General features: G+C 39.2%; 1 protein-coding gene across 3 annotated transcripts in view; it reads right to left on the minus strand.

Moving 5' to 3' along the window:
* The window catches only part of Epg5 (ectopic P-granules autophagy protein 5), an 88,519-nt gene that overhangs the window by 18,838 nt on the left and 50,745 nt on the right, over window positions 1-18,936 (minus strand). For 2 of the 3 annotated variants that reach the window (XM_045747393.2, XM_069313644.1), the window contains exons 22-33: window positions 17,978-18,174; window positions 15,444-15,586; window positions 13,456-13,633; window positions 9,200-9,397; window positions 8,286-8,417; window positions 5,563-5,661; window positions 5,270-5,425; window positions 4,903-5,086; window positions 4,284-4,499; window positions 3,845-4,005; window positions 3,176-3,312; window positions 1,025-1,154 (exon numbers count right to left, since the gene is read on the minus strand). In XM_045747393.2, the coding sequence (XP_045603349.2) occupies window positions 1,025-1,154; window positions 3,176-3,312; window positions 3,845-4,005; window positions 4,284-4,499; window positions 4,903-5,086; window positions 5,270-5,425; window positions 5,563-5,661; window positions 8,286-8,417; window positions 9,200-9,397; window positions 13,456-13,633; window positions 15,444-15,586; window positions 17,978-18,174 (1,931 nt within the window). The remainder of the gene's footprint in view (window positions 1-1,024; window positions 1,155-3,175; window positions 3,313-3,844; window positions 4,006-4,283; window positions 4,500-4,902; window positions 5,087-5,269; window positions 5,426-5,562; window positions 5,662-8,285; window positions 8,418-9,199; window positions 9,398-13,455; window positions 13,634-15,443; window positions 15,587-17,977; window positions 18,175-18,936) is intronic. The other variant, XM_045747394.2, reaches the window with a different exon arrangement.

An 18,936-nucleotide genomic window follows, 5' to 3' on the forward strand; every position in this document is an offset into this window, starting at 1 on the left:
TTCTGGTAGAGCCCGAGTGGTTCTCTGAAACTATCTTGCTGGGATTTCTAAACTACAGGGGGGTCACATCAGTCAGTGGAGTTCTGTTTGGCCTATCAGGGATCAGAGCCAGAACCTTGTCACTTCCTCACAGAGACCAAGGGAATGAGTGAATCTACCATCCCTCTGGGAAAGCATCCAGAAAGTCAGCAACACTTTACATATAATGGGAAAGTTCAAGGAAAATGAAGCCTCGAAGCTGACAAACAAGTCCCAAATCCCCTTGATCAGTTCTGGTGCTGATGAATAAGAAATTACAGTAATCGAAATAATTGGGGAGACAAAATCCTCAGGGAAGAGGAAAGGCAAAAAAACCAGCATTGAATGTAATGAAACGCCATTTTCTGGGTGAGACCCGGAGGCTTCCTGGAGCTTACTAGGCTGATATGCTAATGTCAGACTTTGGCATCAGTCATGTGAATGGAGTTCTATGGGCCTACCGGGGACCACGAGCCAGAACCTGGCACCTTCAGAAGAGGCAAGGGGAGCAATGGCATATAGAAACCCCCGTGTGGTTGGAAGCATTCTACGTCTGCCATTGACTGGGTCAGGCACCCAGAAAGGTAAGCGTCCCAAAACAAACCCCTATTCTGGTGAAAATTGCTACCACAGGCCGAACAAGTGGATAGAACTCCCCTAAAATAAACGAGCAAACAATCATGACGTCACACGTCGCCGCCCCGCTGTCTATCTAATAGACCACCGTGAAACAATCCAAGTGAAAGTGGAGAGCAGATGTACACACAGTACCGATACACCAAAGAGAGTGACTCTTCACGAAAGATAGTAACTACCAAGTACAATCGGTTACACCAATTATAGGTACACGCACTCAGCCACTTTCTTTATTTACACACCTATGAATGTTCAACAAGTCTTTTAAGTCTGGAACATTTATAAATACAAGAATGACTAGCAAAATATAACTTCAGTCAAATTAAAAAACAATATAAAACGTTAATACTTAATTCAAATAAAAACTTGCCTGTCTTATACTAGGTTCCATAGATATCCTCACAAGAAGGTTCAGGAGGCATGTGTGCATCTTAGCTGCAGGCTGCGAAGAATCGCAAATGTCTATGTGGGTAGGATTTGCCTCTTGACTGCTGTCTTTGCTGTTAAAAATAAAAAAATAATTATAAATCCATACACACCAATGAATAAATCAATTAAAACATTACTAGACTAGATATTTTGAGAACACTAAAGGTTGTAAAAGTCTAATGAAACTTCCTTACAAAATATTGTATCATCTATTACCGCGCTGCACAATAGATGGAAGAGTGTGCAAGTTGTTGCTGATGCACATGTCGTACCTTATGGTGAGAACTGCCTGTACCAAGAATCTATTCATTGAATCAAAATGTCAACCAAAGTATCACTGGGCTGTTTTTGTACTGTCTCAGAGAAGCAGAATTAGTAATCTGACCCTGTGGAATAAACTAGGAGTGTCTCAGGTCTTTGGTAAACAATGTGTCACACACTGCAACAATAATTACTTTCTTCCATGTATAATGCACCAATGTAGAGATAATGCAATACCCTTTGAGAGACTTTAGTTACCAGACATCAAGTCTCTGACAAGATACTGCACTTCACTTTAATAACTAGTAGCATTTTCAAAATGTACAATATACTATTTAGTCCAGAAACATAACGTTCACACCTCAAGTGATCAAAAGGGTCAGGACCAGCTGATGCCCAGATAACCAGAATTGTATTTTACACATAATCAAGCTGAACACTAAGGTAGTGTGCTTCCTGGCAAGTGATTACTGAAGTGCTTGAAAATAGATACACTAATAAAATAACAGAATAATAAAGGAACGCATATGTCACAATGAATGTGGAACAGGATACTGGAAATTAAAAGTTTTTTGTATTTATTTATACCTGTATACACAAGAATCTTACATTCTTGTTGAGCCACTTGCATGCATAGTGTTTCAGGCAAGTCCTTAATCCTAATTTTACCCTGGAATATGACCCACCAAATTGTTTAATAACCAGGTACCCATTCACTGCTGGGTGAACAGAGGCTACCGTCAAGGATTGGCACCCCAGTCAATCCTCCCCTGACCAGGATACGAATCAAGGCCAAAGCGCTCACGAAACGTCAGGCGAGTGTGTCACCACTTTACCATGGGGACTACAGACTTTAGAGTTTAGTTTAACTCTAAACAGTGTAGCTTTAGGATATATTTTGTTTAGTAGGGGTAACAAATATTAAAATGTACAAACAGTTTGCGAGAAAAAATTATATTCAATACTTGTACACAACATACCCCAATACATGAATACAGGAAATTAGGAATAAATACAGAAAAAAGAACATGGGTTTGGGCTCACTTTTTGTAAGCTCAGATATGTCAACACTCCTTATGAGGGGAGCAGCCCAAGGGACCTCAGTTGCTCAATCAAGAACCATTATGACAAGACCAACTTAGACATCTATTCCTCACTATTGGAAAGTTTCTTTTGTCCCTACCAATTCCCAGGTGGGACAAATCATTCATCTGATGCCTCTGTTCAACTAGCAGTAAATTAGTACACAGGAATTAAGCAACTGTTGTTGATTGCATCCTGAAAAAGGTCAGTATTCGACCTAGGGGGAGACCTCAATACAAGCCTTCGGGGACAAGCTTCCTATTCCCAACAACAGAAATCTCATAGTCACATGGTGGTCTGCCGAGGCAATGGGTCCAATTAAAAAATTATTCAGGCTGAGCCGGTCAGCCGAGCAGACAGCACGCTGGACTTGTGATCCTGTGGTCCCGGGTTCGAACCCGGGCGCCGGCGAGAAACAATGGGCAGAGTTTCTTTCATCCTATGCCCCTGTTACCTAGCAGTAAAATAGGTACCTGGGTGTTAGTCAGCTGTCACGGGCTGCTTCCTGGGGATGGAGGCCTGGTCGAGGACCGGGCCCGCGGGGACACTGAAAGCCCCCGAAATCATCTCAAGATAACCTCGAGAGAGGCCTTCATTCAAACTCTTAACAAGTGAAGGCATATGAAATATCTGGAGAAAATTAGGTCACAACATCAAGCAAGAGAGCTGTCACAGCAGACAAGGTGTCAAAGTAACAAACATTTGTTAAATATCAGACAAAATATTATGTACTCATGCTACATCTTACTGAGAGAGATCTGGAGGTTGAGTGTAATTAACAGCTGTACCAGCTGTAAGAATTGCTTGCAGCACCTTGCTCCAGTTGATCTGCACAAGCACACCACCAATGAAACTGTGACACTCTGGAAGGTACTGTTCCACCACCTGCAATTAGGTCTTTTGGGATTAGTATTTAAGAAATGCAATAATGCAACATTCTGTCAGACACGATACACTGACATACTTCTCATCAATTCATACAACACTAATTCCCCATTTTTCTTTGCTTCCATTTCCTCTTAAATTTCAAGGAGCTATCTATAAATAGCTTTGAGATTATCACAAAAATAATTGGGAAGAGAGGCATGGTGATGGTAAAGCATTGTTATTGCTTGATAATACCCACACTCGACCCCAAAATTTATGCTTTAATCTCAATACTGTAGATGATACTCTACTTCACTGAATTGAAGTGAACTATTACCACTGACTAGTTGTATATACTAATCTTTATAAAGTTAAATTACTGAACCTGAGGGCTACATATTTATTATTGCTCACATATAAGTGACTATGGGAGTCATGATTTTCAAATATCAGAGAATAAGTCTTTTGGAAAATATCAACAGCTGCATAATGTTCCTTATGGGTGAAAATAATGTAACTGGTTGGCAAACATCAGTGTGAGAGAAGACACCTTGGAGAAGATGAGTGTGTCCTGGAGAGAAGGGTGGAAATGGTGCCACGGTAGAGCTGACAGATGATTATGAACGGCCACCAGCACATGACTCTTCACCTCTCTCATGGCAAATGTCACACTGTAGTACTCCAATGTTAAGGATAAAACACTTGAACTCCCTGTAATGAGAAAAAGCAAGTCATATGCCTATATAAAGGAATTAAAACTATTGTACAGTACTTCATAATTTCAAATAACACTTGTTATAACAGAAATTTAATATAAAATGTATAATACACATTTCACTGACAACATTAGCACATTTCCCAATATCATATGATGAGACGGCACTCATTTAGAAGCAACAGAAAAGCATTGGAGTAATAGAGAGCTACACATATAGACAGACATTTACCCATATATAACTTTTAAAGAAAATTACAGCAGCAAAACTCACCTGGCAAATGCTCGTGCATAAATTCAAGTGAAGAGCAGAACATGGCAACCATTATGTCAGCTGATGAAGTGTCACTTGGAGCCCATGGAAGCAGCAACCTAATATCATGCGTGAGGTGCCGCAGCCAAGCTGGGAATGACTGCCGATCATGACCCCCAAGAGGTGCCACCCATCCGGCCCACAAGCTCTCAACTGCTGCCCAAACTTCTCGAACTACTAATATTAAGCAGATTAATATAATCAGTGATTTCAGACGTTAAATAAAAAAATGTAATTGTATAATTCAATTTTGTTAATTAATTTTGTGTTGAGTGCAGACAGTAAGTTACAATAACATGGCTAGGATTAGACACCTAATCTATACATCTGAAAATAAAGGAAGTGACTACATTCTGGTCCAGAACTTAATAATGGTCCAAGATGGACCAAAATGTAGTCACTTCCATTATTTTTAGATGTTGAGCGTCTTATGTTGAGTGTTGTCACATTGTGCTGGATGACAATAGCAAAAATGTTCAAAGATTGTGAAATATGGAAAAAAATGTAAAGTGCATTTGGTATCAATTAACACGAATACTTGAGTTTACACTGTACGCAACGTTCTGGTACAAGAGCTTACTTTCATCCTGAGGAGCTCCCCAACTGGTGTGGAAGGTTGTGACAATGTACGTGTGAGAGATCAGACTGAGAAAGACAGAGATGGGCTGGATGTGTAGCTGGTATTTGGGATATAGTCCATATAACCCAAACTCAAGACGCTGATTCACAAAGTAGCTTGAAAGCATCTTCAGAGTATCATCCACCTGAAACCAAAAATCAATAAATAAATTATATATATATATATATATATATATATATATATATATATATATATATATATATATATATATATATATATATATATTATATATTGTGAAGACAGTTCAATAATTTAGTTTTAACACAGTTCCTTAAACAAGATACAATACAATAATTTGAATACTAACCATAGACTGTGAAAGCCTACTTTGATGCTGAGCAAAATCTCTTATGGCTTGAATAAGAGCCATGCGATCCATGTCTGGGGAGAAGTGACAGATACCCACAGATAGTGTGTTTATCAGGTCATACCACAAGGCAGTACTAAAGCCTCCGCAATCCTCCTGAAAATGTTAACTTGTGTTGTATTGCAATTCTTCAAATAGCTTAATTTATATACTATATGTCAGTGAAAATGCATCTTTCAACATAGTAACATAGTAACTATGTAAAAAATACTTCAAGTAAATGAACAAGTCACCTGTGTGGTAGATGATATATGTAGCAGGATACCCAGCACCTCGGTGTAATGATCTGGGAACTTATAGTTCAGTAAAATCCGAAGATGCACACGGTAAAGCTGGGAAAATATAAATTTTAATATAATATTCGTTGACATTAACAAATTCTAAAAATGTCTTGCATATAACATTAAAATCAAAATTAAATGATAAACAGTATGCTCAAATTTTTAACTTCGGTTATAAGTTAAAAAGAAACAATTATTAAAATAAAGACAATTTTCTGAACAAGTGACTCAGCTGATCCCTATTGCAAAGATCTTCCTGGCTCTAGGACAGGTTTAGGCTTATTCTGAACAGGCTGATATCCTACATCAGTACAGTATAGATCTTTTTAAACAATCTCTGGCGAGTCATAATGGTGCTAGGCACACTCAAGGATTTTATATAAAAAAGAAATACAATGTCTTCTCCACCAAAGATGACAGATGATGGAAATCCACCCCCAAAGGTAACATCTACATGTGAGCATGGAGAAGCAGTGCAGTAGGCTGGCTAGACCCAATCAAACTCCTGGGGGTATTTGTCAATGAAGTTCAAGACAGACCACAAGACTATCTGCACTGCCAACAATTTTAGACTCCAAAACTTGATGAAAAGTTGGGAACCTTCTCCCAACACTTACTGGGCATACCACAAAAACCACAAAAAAATGGACAAAGAAGTACCGACCATAATACAGCCTCTACAATACAGGGTGGGATTTGCTTACCCAAACAGGACAGGTTTGTAGCAGTAGGCAGCAACTCAATCAAGAGAAAAAGAGTAATCAAACCTCTACCATTAACAGGAGTTTGGAAAAAAGGAGGCCTCGACCCCCAGTCCGTGAGCACTAGGAAAAAGCAGACCTTTATTGAAAGACCTTATATAATGGGTAGAATGTTGCTCAAGCCTTAACTACCATTTTCCTCTAAAAGAGAATGGTCAGGAACACAACAGGGAAACCTTTCAAATTGATCTAATACTGCATGTCTGCACATCAGACATGTGATGAAAAAATCAGCAATTCACTCTCCACTTCTGGCCAAAAATAAGTGGAAGCAACCTAGGTGCCAAGGTGTGAGTACTTGGCAACTCCAAACCTGCCACACACAACATAAGGCGAGAGATACCGATGACAGTAAAAGAAACACAAAAATAAAGGAGTGACCTACTAGGTATACTGGCAATATTTGTCTACACATACAAGGTGAAGTACCAGTTGAACGTACTTTGTGCATGGCAACAAATACTCATGTTACTGGACTATGTTTCAGAGGACTGTGAATGTACTTAACTGGGCTCACACCAAAGTCACTGTTGCTCAGAACTGTCGCTGAGCCCCTGAATGGAGCACAGTGCAGAAATAATCAGTGCAGAGACTTGAATCTTAGCCTGGAGCACAGACTTCAGAGATCTAAAACATAGAAATTAGGCCACACCTGAACTAAAATTCAAGACCCTGTCTGCTGACTGACATCAGACATAGTCTAGTAGTATGTGGCATTCTTTAGGAACACACAGATTTGTGTGGGACTACCATCTGGTGGTGGTAGGCATGCCAAGGAAAGGTTTAAAAGATTTTCAGCTTTTACAAAAGGTCTTCCATCAGTCATTCTAGGATGACCTGAGTGTTATCTAGTGGCTTCCTAGCACCTATAATAACCCTAAATATCCCTTGAAACATTCCCTGTGGTGCCAGTACCATTATGTCATTCCGTTTGATTGTGCATGTTCCTGTCCAATATGCACAACAGTTCTTACCTTAGAGAGTAGCTGCATATAATATAAAATTTATGATCTGACATATCACAAACATATTTCAATGTTTTACTGTTAAAAAGCTAGAAATTCATATTTCTTGCAGACAGAAGACTGGTTGAGTGCAATAGTCAGAGGCAGCACTACTGCCAGGAAATAAAATGGGGGTACTCATGTAACCGTTGGTGGCCCTTTTCCTAGGGTACACCCACACTACTGTGACGCAAAGGTCTCCTATTTTCTTTCCATCTCCATTCTGCTTTGTCAATGCTGTTCTCCCTATTTGTATTTTCCATTACCTTGTTTAAGTTTTACACGTATCTTTTTAACCCATTTGTGACGATGTGACGAGCATGTGGGAGTCTGAGAAATTTTTCATGACCTTCATTTTAATATATTAAGGTGGTTTGTATTATCAAACATATGCAAAGTAGTGTGTGCATGACCGGCCCTTCTTGAATGAGAGGTTTCCAGAGGAAGCATGGCATCAAAAATTTAAACAGGCTTCTTAATCCAAAGAGTAAAATTAGCTGCTAAACATTAACAAATAAACTTGATGTATACAGGTATTTGTTATTTATAATAAACAGGTAAATATTGGACAAGTACGCACACACACATTTTTTATATTATATATTATATTATATTATATATATATGAATGACAGTGTCAGACCATGGAGAAAGAATTGAAACAGGAATTTCCTTAAGTACTTTCGTATATTAATACATCTTCAGAAGGAAGATGTATTAATATACGAAAGTACTTAAAGAAATTCCTGTTTCAATTCTTCCTCCGTGGTCTGACACTGTCACATTTTTAATCACATGTTTATTTTTCGTGATTATATTTGAGTATCGACTGTTTTAACAATTAGAAAAGCTTCAACAGATATAAATGCTCTATGTAGGAGACAAAGTGAATGTTGTCAGAATTTGCTTACCTCAAGAACCACAAGAAGGCTTGTGTGTGACTGTTGCAGAAGTGATGAGAGAGCTGTCCCTACAGCATTAATAAGTTCAGTCTGCTCACTGCTATTCGGATGAGCATTTGAAATCCAATTCTCAATGTCAAACTGGCAATGAATTAACATTGAATTTAAACACTGAAAACAAATGATGTCTAACATTTCTATAAAATTTGTGATATTTAGTAGAAAGTAAATGGGGCTAGAGGAGGAGTGAATGCAGGAAAAGGTAAATGACAACAAAGGAGTGAATGCATGAAAAGGTGAACGAGAACAATGGGAGTATAAAAATGATAATAGTCAAGATCTGATCATAGTGTCCTAGAAGAAATTATGCTGTAGGAATCCCTGCAAAAGTTTTCAAATCAATGAAATGGAATTTTAGTTATATAAAGATTATCTGACCTCTTACATGACATACACAAAATGTATACATGTGCAAATACTGTGCAGTTAATATTTTGTTATGTAATATAACCTGTGCATCCAGACTGTCTCCTATGTAACTGTCACGCACCAACAGTACGGTCACGTGTAGTTTTTCCTATTGTTTCCTGTCATTTCAAGTACAATTTGAGCATTTTATGTACACAAACTATTAAAAAAATTATGTAATGTATATGGGTGAGCCTGGGTAGGGTGCAGCCGAAGGGTTAACAAATAATACTGAGCATAGAGAAAAAAAACAGTACTGTAAATATGTAAGAAATACAACTGCATACTGTAATCCAAAAGTTCAAGAACAGTTTTTAGTTGTCATAAAGCAGGAAAATAATCATATATTTTTTAAAGTTATATTTATTTCATGACATTATATATACAGTATACACATTAATTTTATCAGCAGCTGGAATACATACCGATTTACGATAGGACTATCACGGAGTTACCTTAGAGAGAAGCATGAAGGTGTGGTCTGGAGCAAGCGATGCGTGTGGACTGAGGGAAGAGTAGAGCGTGAGGAAGGTGCGGATGGGAACGACTGCTGGAGTAAAGTGAGGAGCAAGGAGTCCACCCAGCTGCCCACCCCACTCTAACACTTGGGCTACCAATGCTTCCTGGCAATCATTATGTCCTCTCACAAACTCCTACAAAACAAACACTAGTGGTCATCAATATTGTATTCTACAGAGCATAATTAATCAATCAATAAAAATGTATATACTGTGTATATGTGTGTACTCACCTATTTGTACTCACCTATTGGTGCTTGCGGGGGTTGAGCTTTGGCTCTTTGGTCTCGCCTCTCAACTGTCAATCAACTGTGTGTAATTACCTAAGTGTAATTACCTAAGGGTAGTTACAGGATGAGAGCTACGCTCGTGGTGTCCCGTCTTCCCAGCACTCTTTGTCATATAACGCTTTGAAACTACTGACGGTCTTGGCCTCCACCACCTTCTCACCTAACTTGTTCCAACCGTCTACCACTCTGTTTGCGAAAGTGAATTTTCTTATATTTCTTCGGCATCTGTGTTTAACTAGTTTATATCTATGACCTCTTGTTCTTAAAGTTCCAGGTCTCAGGAAATCTTCCCTATCGATTTTATCAATTCCTGTTACTATTTTGTACGTAGTGATCATATCACTTCTTTTTCTTCTGTCTTCTAGTTTTGGCATATTTAATGCCTCTAACCTCTCCTCGTAGCTCTTGCCCTTCAGTTCTGGGAGCCACTTAGTAGCATGTCTTTGCACCTTTTCCAGTTTGTTGATGTGCTTCTTAAGATATGGGCACCACACAACTGCTGCATATTCTAACTTTGGCCTAACAAAAGTTGTGAACAATTTCTTTAGTATATCGCCATCCATGTATTTAAAAGCAATCCTGAAGTTAGAAAGCGTGGCATAGGCTCCTCGCACAATATTCTTTATGTGGTCCTTAGGTGATAGTTTTCTATCTAGAACCACCCCTAGATCTCTTTCTTTATCAGAATTCTTTAAAGATTTCCCACATAATATATAGGTTGTGTGGGGTCTATGTTCTCCTATTCTACATTCCATAACATGGCATTTATGAACATTAAATTCCATTTGCCAAGTGGTGCTCCAGATACTTATTTTGTCCAGGTCATCTTGAAGGGCATGACAATCATCTAAGTTTCTTATCCTTCCTATTATCTTAGCATCATCAGCAAACATGTTCATATAATTCTGTATACCAACTGGTAGATCATTTATGTAGACAATAAACATCACTGGTGCAAGAACTGAACCCTGTGGTACTCCACTTGTGACATTTCTCCAGTCCGATACATTGCCTCTGATCACTGCCCTCATTTTTCTATCAGTCAGAAAATTTTTCATCCATGTTAGAAGCTTACCTGTCACCCCTCCAATATTTTCCAGTTTCCAGAACAACCTCTTATGTGGAACTCTGTCGAAAGCCTTTTTTAGGTCCAGATAAAAAAAAGGCTAAAGGTTAAGTAATAATTACAACTATTACTTAACCTATACCTATAATAGGTTAGGTAATAATTGTAATTACGAAGCAATAAGATGCTTATCCTAACATACTAAGAAGGTTAGGTAAGGTCGGTGTTTTCTATGAAGCTTTTCAAGGTAAACTAAAATATTCACAATAAATTAGTATGTCACATATGCACTTATTTAATAAGTCAATATTGACTATACGAAAGTGCGAGAACGGGTTGCATTGGTAAACAGCAACTCCGTATACAGAGAGGCCCTCATCACCATGGCCCGTGCTCCCCACAATAAGAACAAAAATTCCTTTGGAGACTTCAGGCTGAAAGCACAAGGCACATAAGGAGTCAGCAGGCAGTAGAGTAGCTTAGCTAGTCAGTATATGGATGTGGGTATCTGGCTGATTGGCCAAAGTGGGTTTCCGGGTTTGTGGGTCTTAACACTTTCACGCTTTCGATTAGAGATAACTCGTCACTGGTTTTTCTTACGATTCCGCATAACTGCCTACTTTTCTCGTCAATCGAAAAAATATTTCTATAAATTCCATTTTTTAACCGAAATGGATGGGGATACTTTTGTTTTGTAGAGAATTTATTTGCGAATTTTTTGGTACATGAATGAATATTATATCACATAAACTTCTATGAGTAAACAAAAAAAAATACACAAAGTATGTTTGGGGGTGTGGCGAGCGTGTGGCAGTGGGTTCCCTTTAGCCGTTGATATATCCAACACGTGGGAAATATTTGTATGTGTTATGTATATGTCTGTGTAGGGAATTTTACTGTGATCACTGTCATACAAATTATAAAATGTTTCAACAAGTATAAACATGCCAAACATCAAACGAACGAAAACAATGCGTTCGTTTCTGCCGCGAACGCAGACTGAGCGACGTGGTTCTATATTTGGCGCTTCTCTTACACATGCTTTGTACAAATGTTATACAGTTCATCTTATAGAAAATTTTATTGCGAACACATTGGTATAAACAAGAAATACGTACATAGAAAAGTAGGGTCAGGAAACGTATAAACTTTCCAAGCATGATTTCCCCCCTGTGTTTTCGCCAGTGCGCTCGCGGCTAACTACTCTCCACTTCACACACTCTTGCGGGTGGGCAATTACCTATATTAAACATTCATATGCATATGTCCGTGTAGAGAATTTTATTGCGATTCCAATGATACCAAAATTAGCGATGTAGGACAACTGTAGGCTTCGCAACCATTAAGAGAGTGGAAACATTTTGTTGCTGTTTGGCGCTCTCGGCGAGTGATCTGCATAGTTTTTTATTTGGTGTTGATACTCCTTATGCTTGGGCGGCATTTTATACGTATGCTCTTATAGACAATTTCATTGCGAACACAGTGATACCAAATTTAAATACGTGCGCCTTCAATTATTGTCAGGACAGTCAAAAGAGTGTACACTTTTTCGGTTTTACCGCATAGGCGCGCGAAGTGCCGAAAGCATCTGGGGTATTTTTTTTTTTGAGCGCCGAGAGCGCGAAAGTGTTAACATTCCCATATACATAACTTGGCTTATATCCTCCTGTAACCTTAGACAGGTGGAGTCTAGATTTCTTGGCGTTCAGTTTCAATAAATCTGTTTACCTTCATTTTTAATTTGGCTGTAGTATCCCTTGTGACCTTTCGGAATTTAGTTTGGTCGGAGAGAATAAGGTTCAGTTTTTGCCAGATATCTGTCTTTTTTTTTTAGAATAACATACACAGTACTGTACTGGCGACTTGTCACCTCTCCTGACGACTATCTCCTTATTCTCACAAAGGCCCTTAGCTGTTGCTTTGAACTTGGGGGACAGTATGGTGCTTCTGTAGTTACTTTGAATCTTTCCTCCCTCTGTAATAATTTCCGCTAGCAAGGTGTCTTCAGTGGTAACTTTCTTCCGAGTCTTGAGGTTGAATATGTCGTCTAATAGGATCTCCAACTCCATTTTCCGGGCCATCTCACTGGGTCTGGACATAACATGACAGCTTATTCCCAGATTTAATAGTGATTTGAGCCTCAGTGAGGTTGATTCCAGCAAGGTTTAAGAAGCCATCTCTAGGTTGAGGAACTGCTATAGGTCATCCGAATAATGCTGTCAGTTTTTTATGATCCTTGTTTTGGTGTTATCAAGATTTTGGTAAATTTGGGTACGGAGGTCGCCGACGATGACCTCCGCACCCAAATCGACCAAATTTACCAAAACCATCCACAAGGTTATAAACCCATGGAACTGCCTACCCACCGAAGCCATAAATCCCAAAACTCTTAACGTATAAAGTACAGCTGGAAAAGATCAAGGCAAATGGGGCACCTCTGACAAGCCGCCGGCTTCCTGTCCTCATTGAGGCCACTAGTGTTAGTTGCTCTCAGGTAAACTCAGGTAAACCTCCATTTCAGACTTGACCATGAAAATTGTTGAATAGGTTTAAATGTTGATATTTAAGAAATATCAATATCTAAACCTCAATGGTTTTGGCTAATGAAATTCATCTCTACCTCATGTTTTGTGAGTGAAAGTTGTGTGAGACTAATCTAAAGCCTCTGGCCTCCAACCTCAGATAGACAGGTAATCATTCTCTTTTATAGATACAGATAATGTAGATCAAGAACCTCGGAAAACATGATTAATATTACAAAATACCTGTAGATAATAGTAAAATAGTATTGTTTAATTAACATGCATATTGGGATACTGAAATACGCACTGTCCTACCTGTCCCAACACTTGGCCACAAGAAGTGATAAGTTGTTTGGCAGGTGGGTAGAAACTTGTGTCGTCTGATGTCAGTTGAACAATGTGATAAAAAAGTTGACGACCACTTGCAAGAAGGGATGCCGTTTTATTGTTATTATTTTCTGTTCTTGCTTTCCGGAATCCATTCACTAGTGTCCTGGGCATAAAAATAATGGAATAATAAGCTACGGTGTAAGTAATAAAGCTGAGTGTTGTACCATTTAGCTAGTGCTCCTTTTCTGTAACCACATTCACTCAGCAACCATTAATGAACTAGGGTCCTTAGGTGGTTCACCATGCCAGGGCCTTATGAATCACCCAGAACACAATACACACATCATTCCAACCATGGCAAGGATCTTTGCAAATGGTTTTGTCATGTAGTTGACACAAGAAGACAGTAAACAACCCTATCTCAATCCACCACTGAGTAATTGCTCATTATTAACAAAATAAAAAATAATAAAGCATTGAATATAATGAAATGCCCATTTCCAGTATGGGATTCAGTAGTTCTCAGGAGCCAGGCACTGGTGAAGTAATGCCCTAGGGAAAGGCACTAGGCCAGGGCCTGCACAGGGGCCTGACAGCTGAGTGGACAGTGCTTTGAATTTGTAGTCCTGAGGTTCCAGGTTTGATCCCTGGTGGGAGTGTAAACAAACGGGCAAAGTTTCTTTCACCCTGAAGCCCCCTGTTCACTTAGCAGTAAATAGATACTTGGGCATTAGACAGATGCTACAGGCTGCTTTGTGGGGATGTGTAAGAAAAAGAAGGCCTGGTCGAGGACCGGGCCGCGGGGACGCTAAGCCCCAAAATCATCTCAAGAAGGCCTCCGAGCTCCATCATTGCTTATTCTTAGACCAAAATCTGGATCTCTTTATGATGTAAATGGAGCTTGAGGATCAGATCTACTCTGAACCCAGAAAATCTCCTCCAGAAAGCATAACACAGCAATGTGTTTTGATCTGAGTTTGTAGTCAGTTTAGTCACTTATTATGCACCTTATACTCAGTGGTGGCTCGCCAATAGGAGCTGCTGAGCTGCAGTCCCGCTCAGTCATGCACCTGGAGACATTCACTGCCAGGTGCATGACTCCAACCTCACACTAGAATAATAAGCAACTAAGACTCTGCTCTGTCATCCAGAAATGTTTCATCCCTGATGAAACTCTGATGCTCCTCTTTCAATAGATAGAATAATCACACTAACGTGACGACATCAATGAGAAAATCCATAGGAGCTGTGATGAGGGTTCGAACCTATGTGGTGGGTGTTCCCACACACACGCTCTGACAGTGCTGCATCATGGGGAATAACAGAGCCAGAGTGCATGGATGGATTGTGTGAAAATCCTGGTCCAGCTTCAGTAGAAGCCCCGGGAAACCTTTGTGTGTTCAGTAAACCTCTAGGTTGCAATCCTTTTACCATGTCGTGGTTTAGTCGCTAGAGCGTGTGCATGGGAACACCCACCGCATAAGTTCGAACCCTCATCATGGCTCCTACGGATTTTCTCATTGATGCAGTTATGTTAGTGTGATTACTCTGAAGTTTTTATACGTTATTTTTAATGTATTTATAACTGAATTTGGGAAATTTTAATTAAAACTAAACAAAAATAGAAGTTTCATGCTGTATGATAGTGTATGATTTATTGGTACCACGATTCACCACTACCTACACCCATTCCTTGGGCAATGGTGGAAAGAGGTTATAGAGACACATAACAGGTTCAGGAATCTGAAAGTGTGGTGGAGCACAACACAAGGGGAAGAAACATATTCCGAGCATTACACAGAAGAGAAAAATTTAACAATTCTTCAGAAACAATTATGGTTGAGTGGCCAATTTGAGTTTCAAAGTTTAAATGGTTGCAAGTGCAGTCAAGTCATAATTATTAACTGCATATAAATGACAGTATTTTAAGCCTAGACATAAAACTCGTGAACCAATCTGAAATTAGTACTTACGTGATTATGGCCTCTAAGCTAATGGCTGCTTGGCACAGCTGTAATGGTGGTGGCATCTGACAACGCTGTAATACTCCTTCATACTGTTCTCGATTCTGCTCAACACGGGCATTCTCCCTTTCATTTAGCCGAGCTTCAGAAAACTATTTAAATATGGTATAGTATAAGCAAAAATATATCTTAAAAGTAATGAATAAGAAAATAAAATATAATTTACTAGGAGGTACTCGGCATTGCCTTGGTGTCTGTCTCCCATTTGTCCCTCTATCTATCCATATGTTTATTAATTTTTTTATCTATCCATCCATGCATCTATCTACTCACCTACCTATCTATAACTATCTATCCATCCATCTATTCACCTATCCATCTGCCCATCCATCTATCTATTCACCTATCCATCCAGCTAGGTACTGTCAGTGTATCTCTGTCACTTTGTCTGCCTCACTCTGTCTATCTGTTTCTGTTTCTCTGAACTCATTCACTCTCTGCTGTCTGTTTATCTGTCTCCCCTCACATAAAATATATAATTGTCTAATGTGTGGATGGTCACCAGCAAGAGGAGCTTAGTACCTTAGTATGTGTGAAATAGTACAAAAGAATGGTTACCCCTTATTCTGATAGACATCCGTGTTTGAGTAGCCTGTGATGCTGTGGAAGAATTGTCTGTTTTATGCAAGTATGGGCAAATTATTGGACCCCGACCAGCCCATGTTTGTCCCGTACCCCAGAGCATTCCCGCTGCCAATTTGGGTGAGGTTAGCCTGACCTGTGTGAGTTCAAACTTTGAACAGACAGACAGACATTCTCTATTATTGTATAGATATGAATGGCCAAGTATTCAAGAGTACAATGATCTATTTATGACAGAATAACAATGACAATGACAAAAACCTGTCAGTTTCTCATGTCAAGACTTAATTAGAACTCATCCATTGCTATAAGCAGAGAACCCATAAAATGTTTGTGTGGATTACAAAATATTGACCATATTTGAGAAGTGTATGTTTATATAAGTGCATTATAAATGATGGAAGTCCCTTCTGGGATCTTAAAACTGACATTATTATAAATATAAGCTTTCTGTTATTACCAATGTACTTTTTAGTTTTTAGAACATTCAATCCTTAAAAGGAAAATATCTTGTCTATGAATATTATATGCTTTCCTTAACCCCTGCACTACGCACCTGTTTTTGGCAAAAAATTTCATGGTGCAGTTGTTAAAGACATATTTTTGTTGTTTTTATAAATGTTCAGCTAATGTTAATCTCAAAATGCTTCCAAACTCAATCATTTTCATTTCAAATCATAAAGAGCGATGAAAACATTAAAAAAACTTAAAATATGGCCTAATTAAAAAAACAATCACACAACCCTCAGAGCGCCTTAAGGTGCTTTGCGCAGTGCAGTTAAGGAATCAGAAATTCACCTATAATACCTTATAATATTGACCACTGTACACAATTATGAAATGCCATAGAGTACATTAGTGTGAGAAGATGGATTACCAGCTAGCTTTTAAACTGTGTGTAGGAGTGCATGCCATCATTTTACACTCCCACATGAGTCCACAAGAGTGTGTAACGTATCGAAAATGCCAAAAAAGAAAGAAAGAATTAAGAATTGGGCATGGGGTGAGGGAGATAGTGAGGTAACTGTTGTTTTGGTTTCCATCCTGAGAGAGGGAGTTAACGTAATTGAGGGGGTTACCGGAGTCCGTCTCTGTGACCCATCTTGCTGTTCGCATTGTTATTAATTGTTTTACTGTAATGGTTTGATTTGCATATTGATTCCCATGTGAGCACCCGTATTGTTCAGTTAGTTCATTATATCAGCCAAGAGCGGTACGGATTGGAATTCGTACTAAAAAAAAGAGCGGCAAGGAGAGGAATCCTTGCTATACTGCTATCTGGATCTTTAAGTCTTAAAGTCTCACTTCGGGACATTACTGTAACGTCAAGATCGTTGTGCCTTGTAATAGTCTGTGAATAAATATTGTTGTTATCAAAAGAAAAGTGTCTTTATGTCAATACCTTCCAACATTATTGTCTCATCCATGCTGCAACATACTAGGGAAATTCTTGCACTTCATGAAAGCCTGCTTCTGGACACGAACCTGATTCATAGCCATTATCACTGAATATTAAATTTCGTGTGAGAATCCGCAAGCTACCCTTAAGATTGTCATAGGCCTTACAGGACCTTAACGACCTAGTGGATAAGGGTCCCATTGATTTGGAACCCTGGTGGCTGCTCTCACCATTTATTATAGTTTTAAAGTATAATCTACATATCTGGCACTTAATATGCTGGCTTGTGCAGTCCTTTCTGACTGAGGACACTTGTATTAATGTCAACTCCAATAAATCATCTCACAATTAGCATTCATAATAATATTGCTATGGCAATATTATTATGCTTTATAGCAATAAAATAGTATTAACTAGCTTTCCATATTTTGGGGGAGACAATGTCTAAAAAGAAGGTTTTTAATTTGTATGACAAACTTGCAAAACTGTCAAGAGTACTCACCTCTACAACAATACTGGCTGGCCCTAAACACTTGGGCTGTTGGCGCCCAACTTTAGGTGGCTGACACTCGGCAGTGAGTATGGTTTTGGTGGCTGTATTTGTATACAGTTGTGGTAGAACCTCTCTATACACACAGTCAAGTGCACACATCTCATTACACCACAAATTCACAGCCTGGGCATGTTCCACCACAAAATCTGGAAAAGAAAAATAAAGCATTGCACGTAATAAAACTTTCATTTATGTAGGCTCTCAGTAGCTCCATGTGATTATGCACTGCTACTGGTAAGCCTAAAGCCTAAAGCCTAAGGCCAGGCCTCTGAAACCCAGACCAACCTACCCCTGGTCTGGTCAAGACCTGGTCGAGGACCGGGCCGAGGGGACGCTAAGCCCCGAAATCATCTCAAGATAAACCCGAGCTAGGGCCAAAATCTGCCTCTCTCTACAGAGTGAAGAGAGATGGGAGATCAGAAATCTACCTAAAAGTAACGAAAACATAATAACCATCAGACTTGAACATAAGACCCCTTACCCCTACATGATGAGTAAGCAAACTTGTGTGTGTTCACCAACCCAATGACTTCCCCCACACTCGGCTTCCTATGTGCATTATAAGCCAGAAAAGATGTTGATATAGTTTTTATTTCATTTAATTTTTTTTTCAGTGATTTGCAGATGAGGCGTCACAGTAACGTGGCTGAAATATGTTGACCAAACCACACACTAGAAACTGAAGGGACGACGACTTTCGGTCCGCCCTGGACCATTCTCACGTCAATAATTGACCTAAGAATGGTCCAGGATGAACCGAAACATCGTCGTCCCTTCACTTTCTAGTGTGTGGTTTGGTCAACATACCAGTGATTTATTAACACTGCGTGTGGCCCAGCCCACCCCACCCCATGGCCTGGCGTTTCCCTTAAGTGCGCACCCACACTAAAATGTGTATAATCTTTCCA

This window comes from Procambarus clarkii, chromosome 7, assembly GCF_040958095.1.
Source record: "Procambarus clarkii isolate CNS0578487 chromosome 7, FALCON_Pclarkii_2.0, whole genome shotgun sequence".
NCBI classification, from domain to species: Eukaryota; Metazoa; Arthropoda; class Malacostraca; order Decapoda; family Cambaridae; genus Procambarus; species Procambarus clarkii.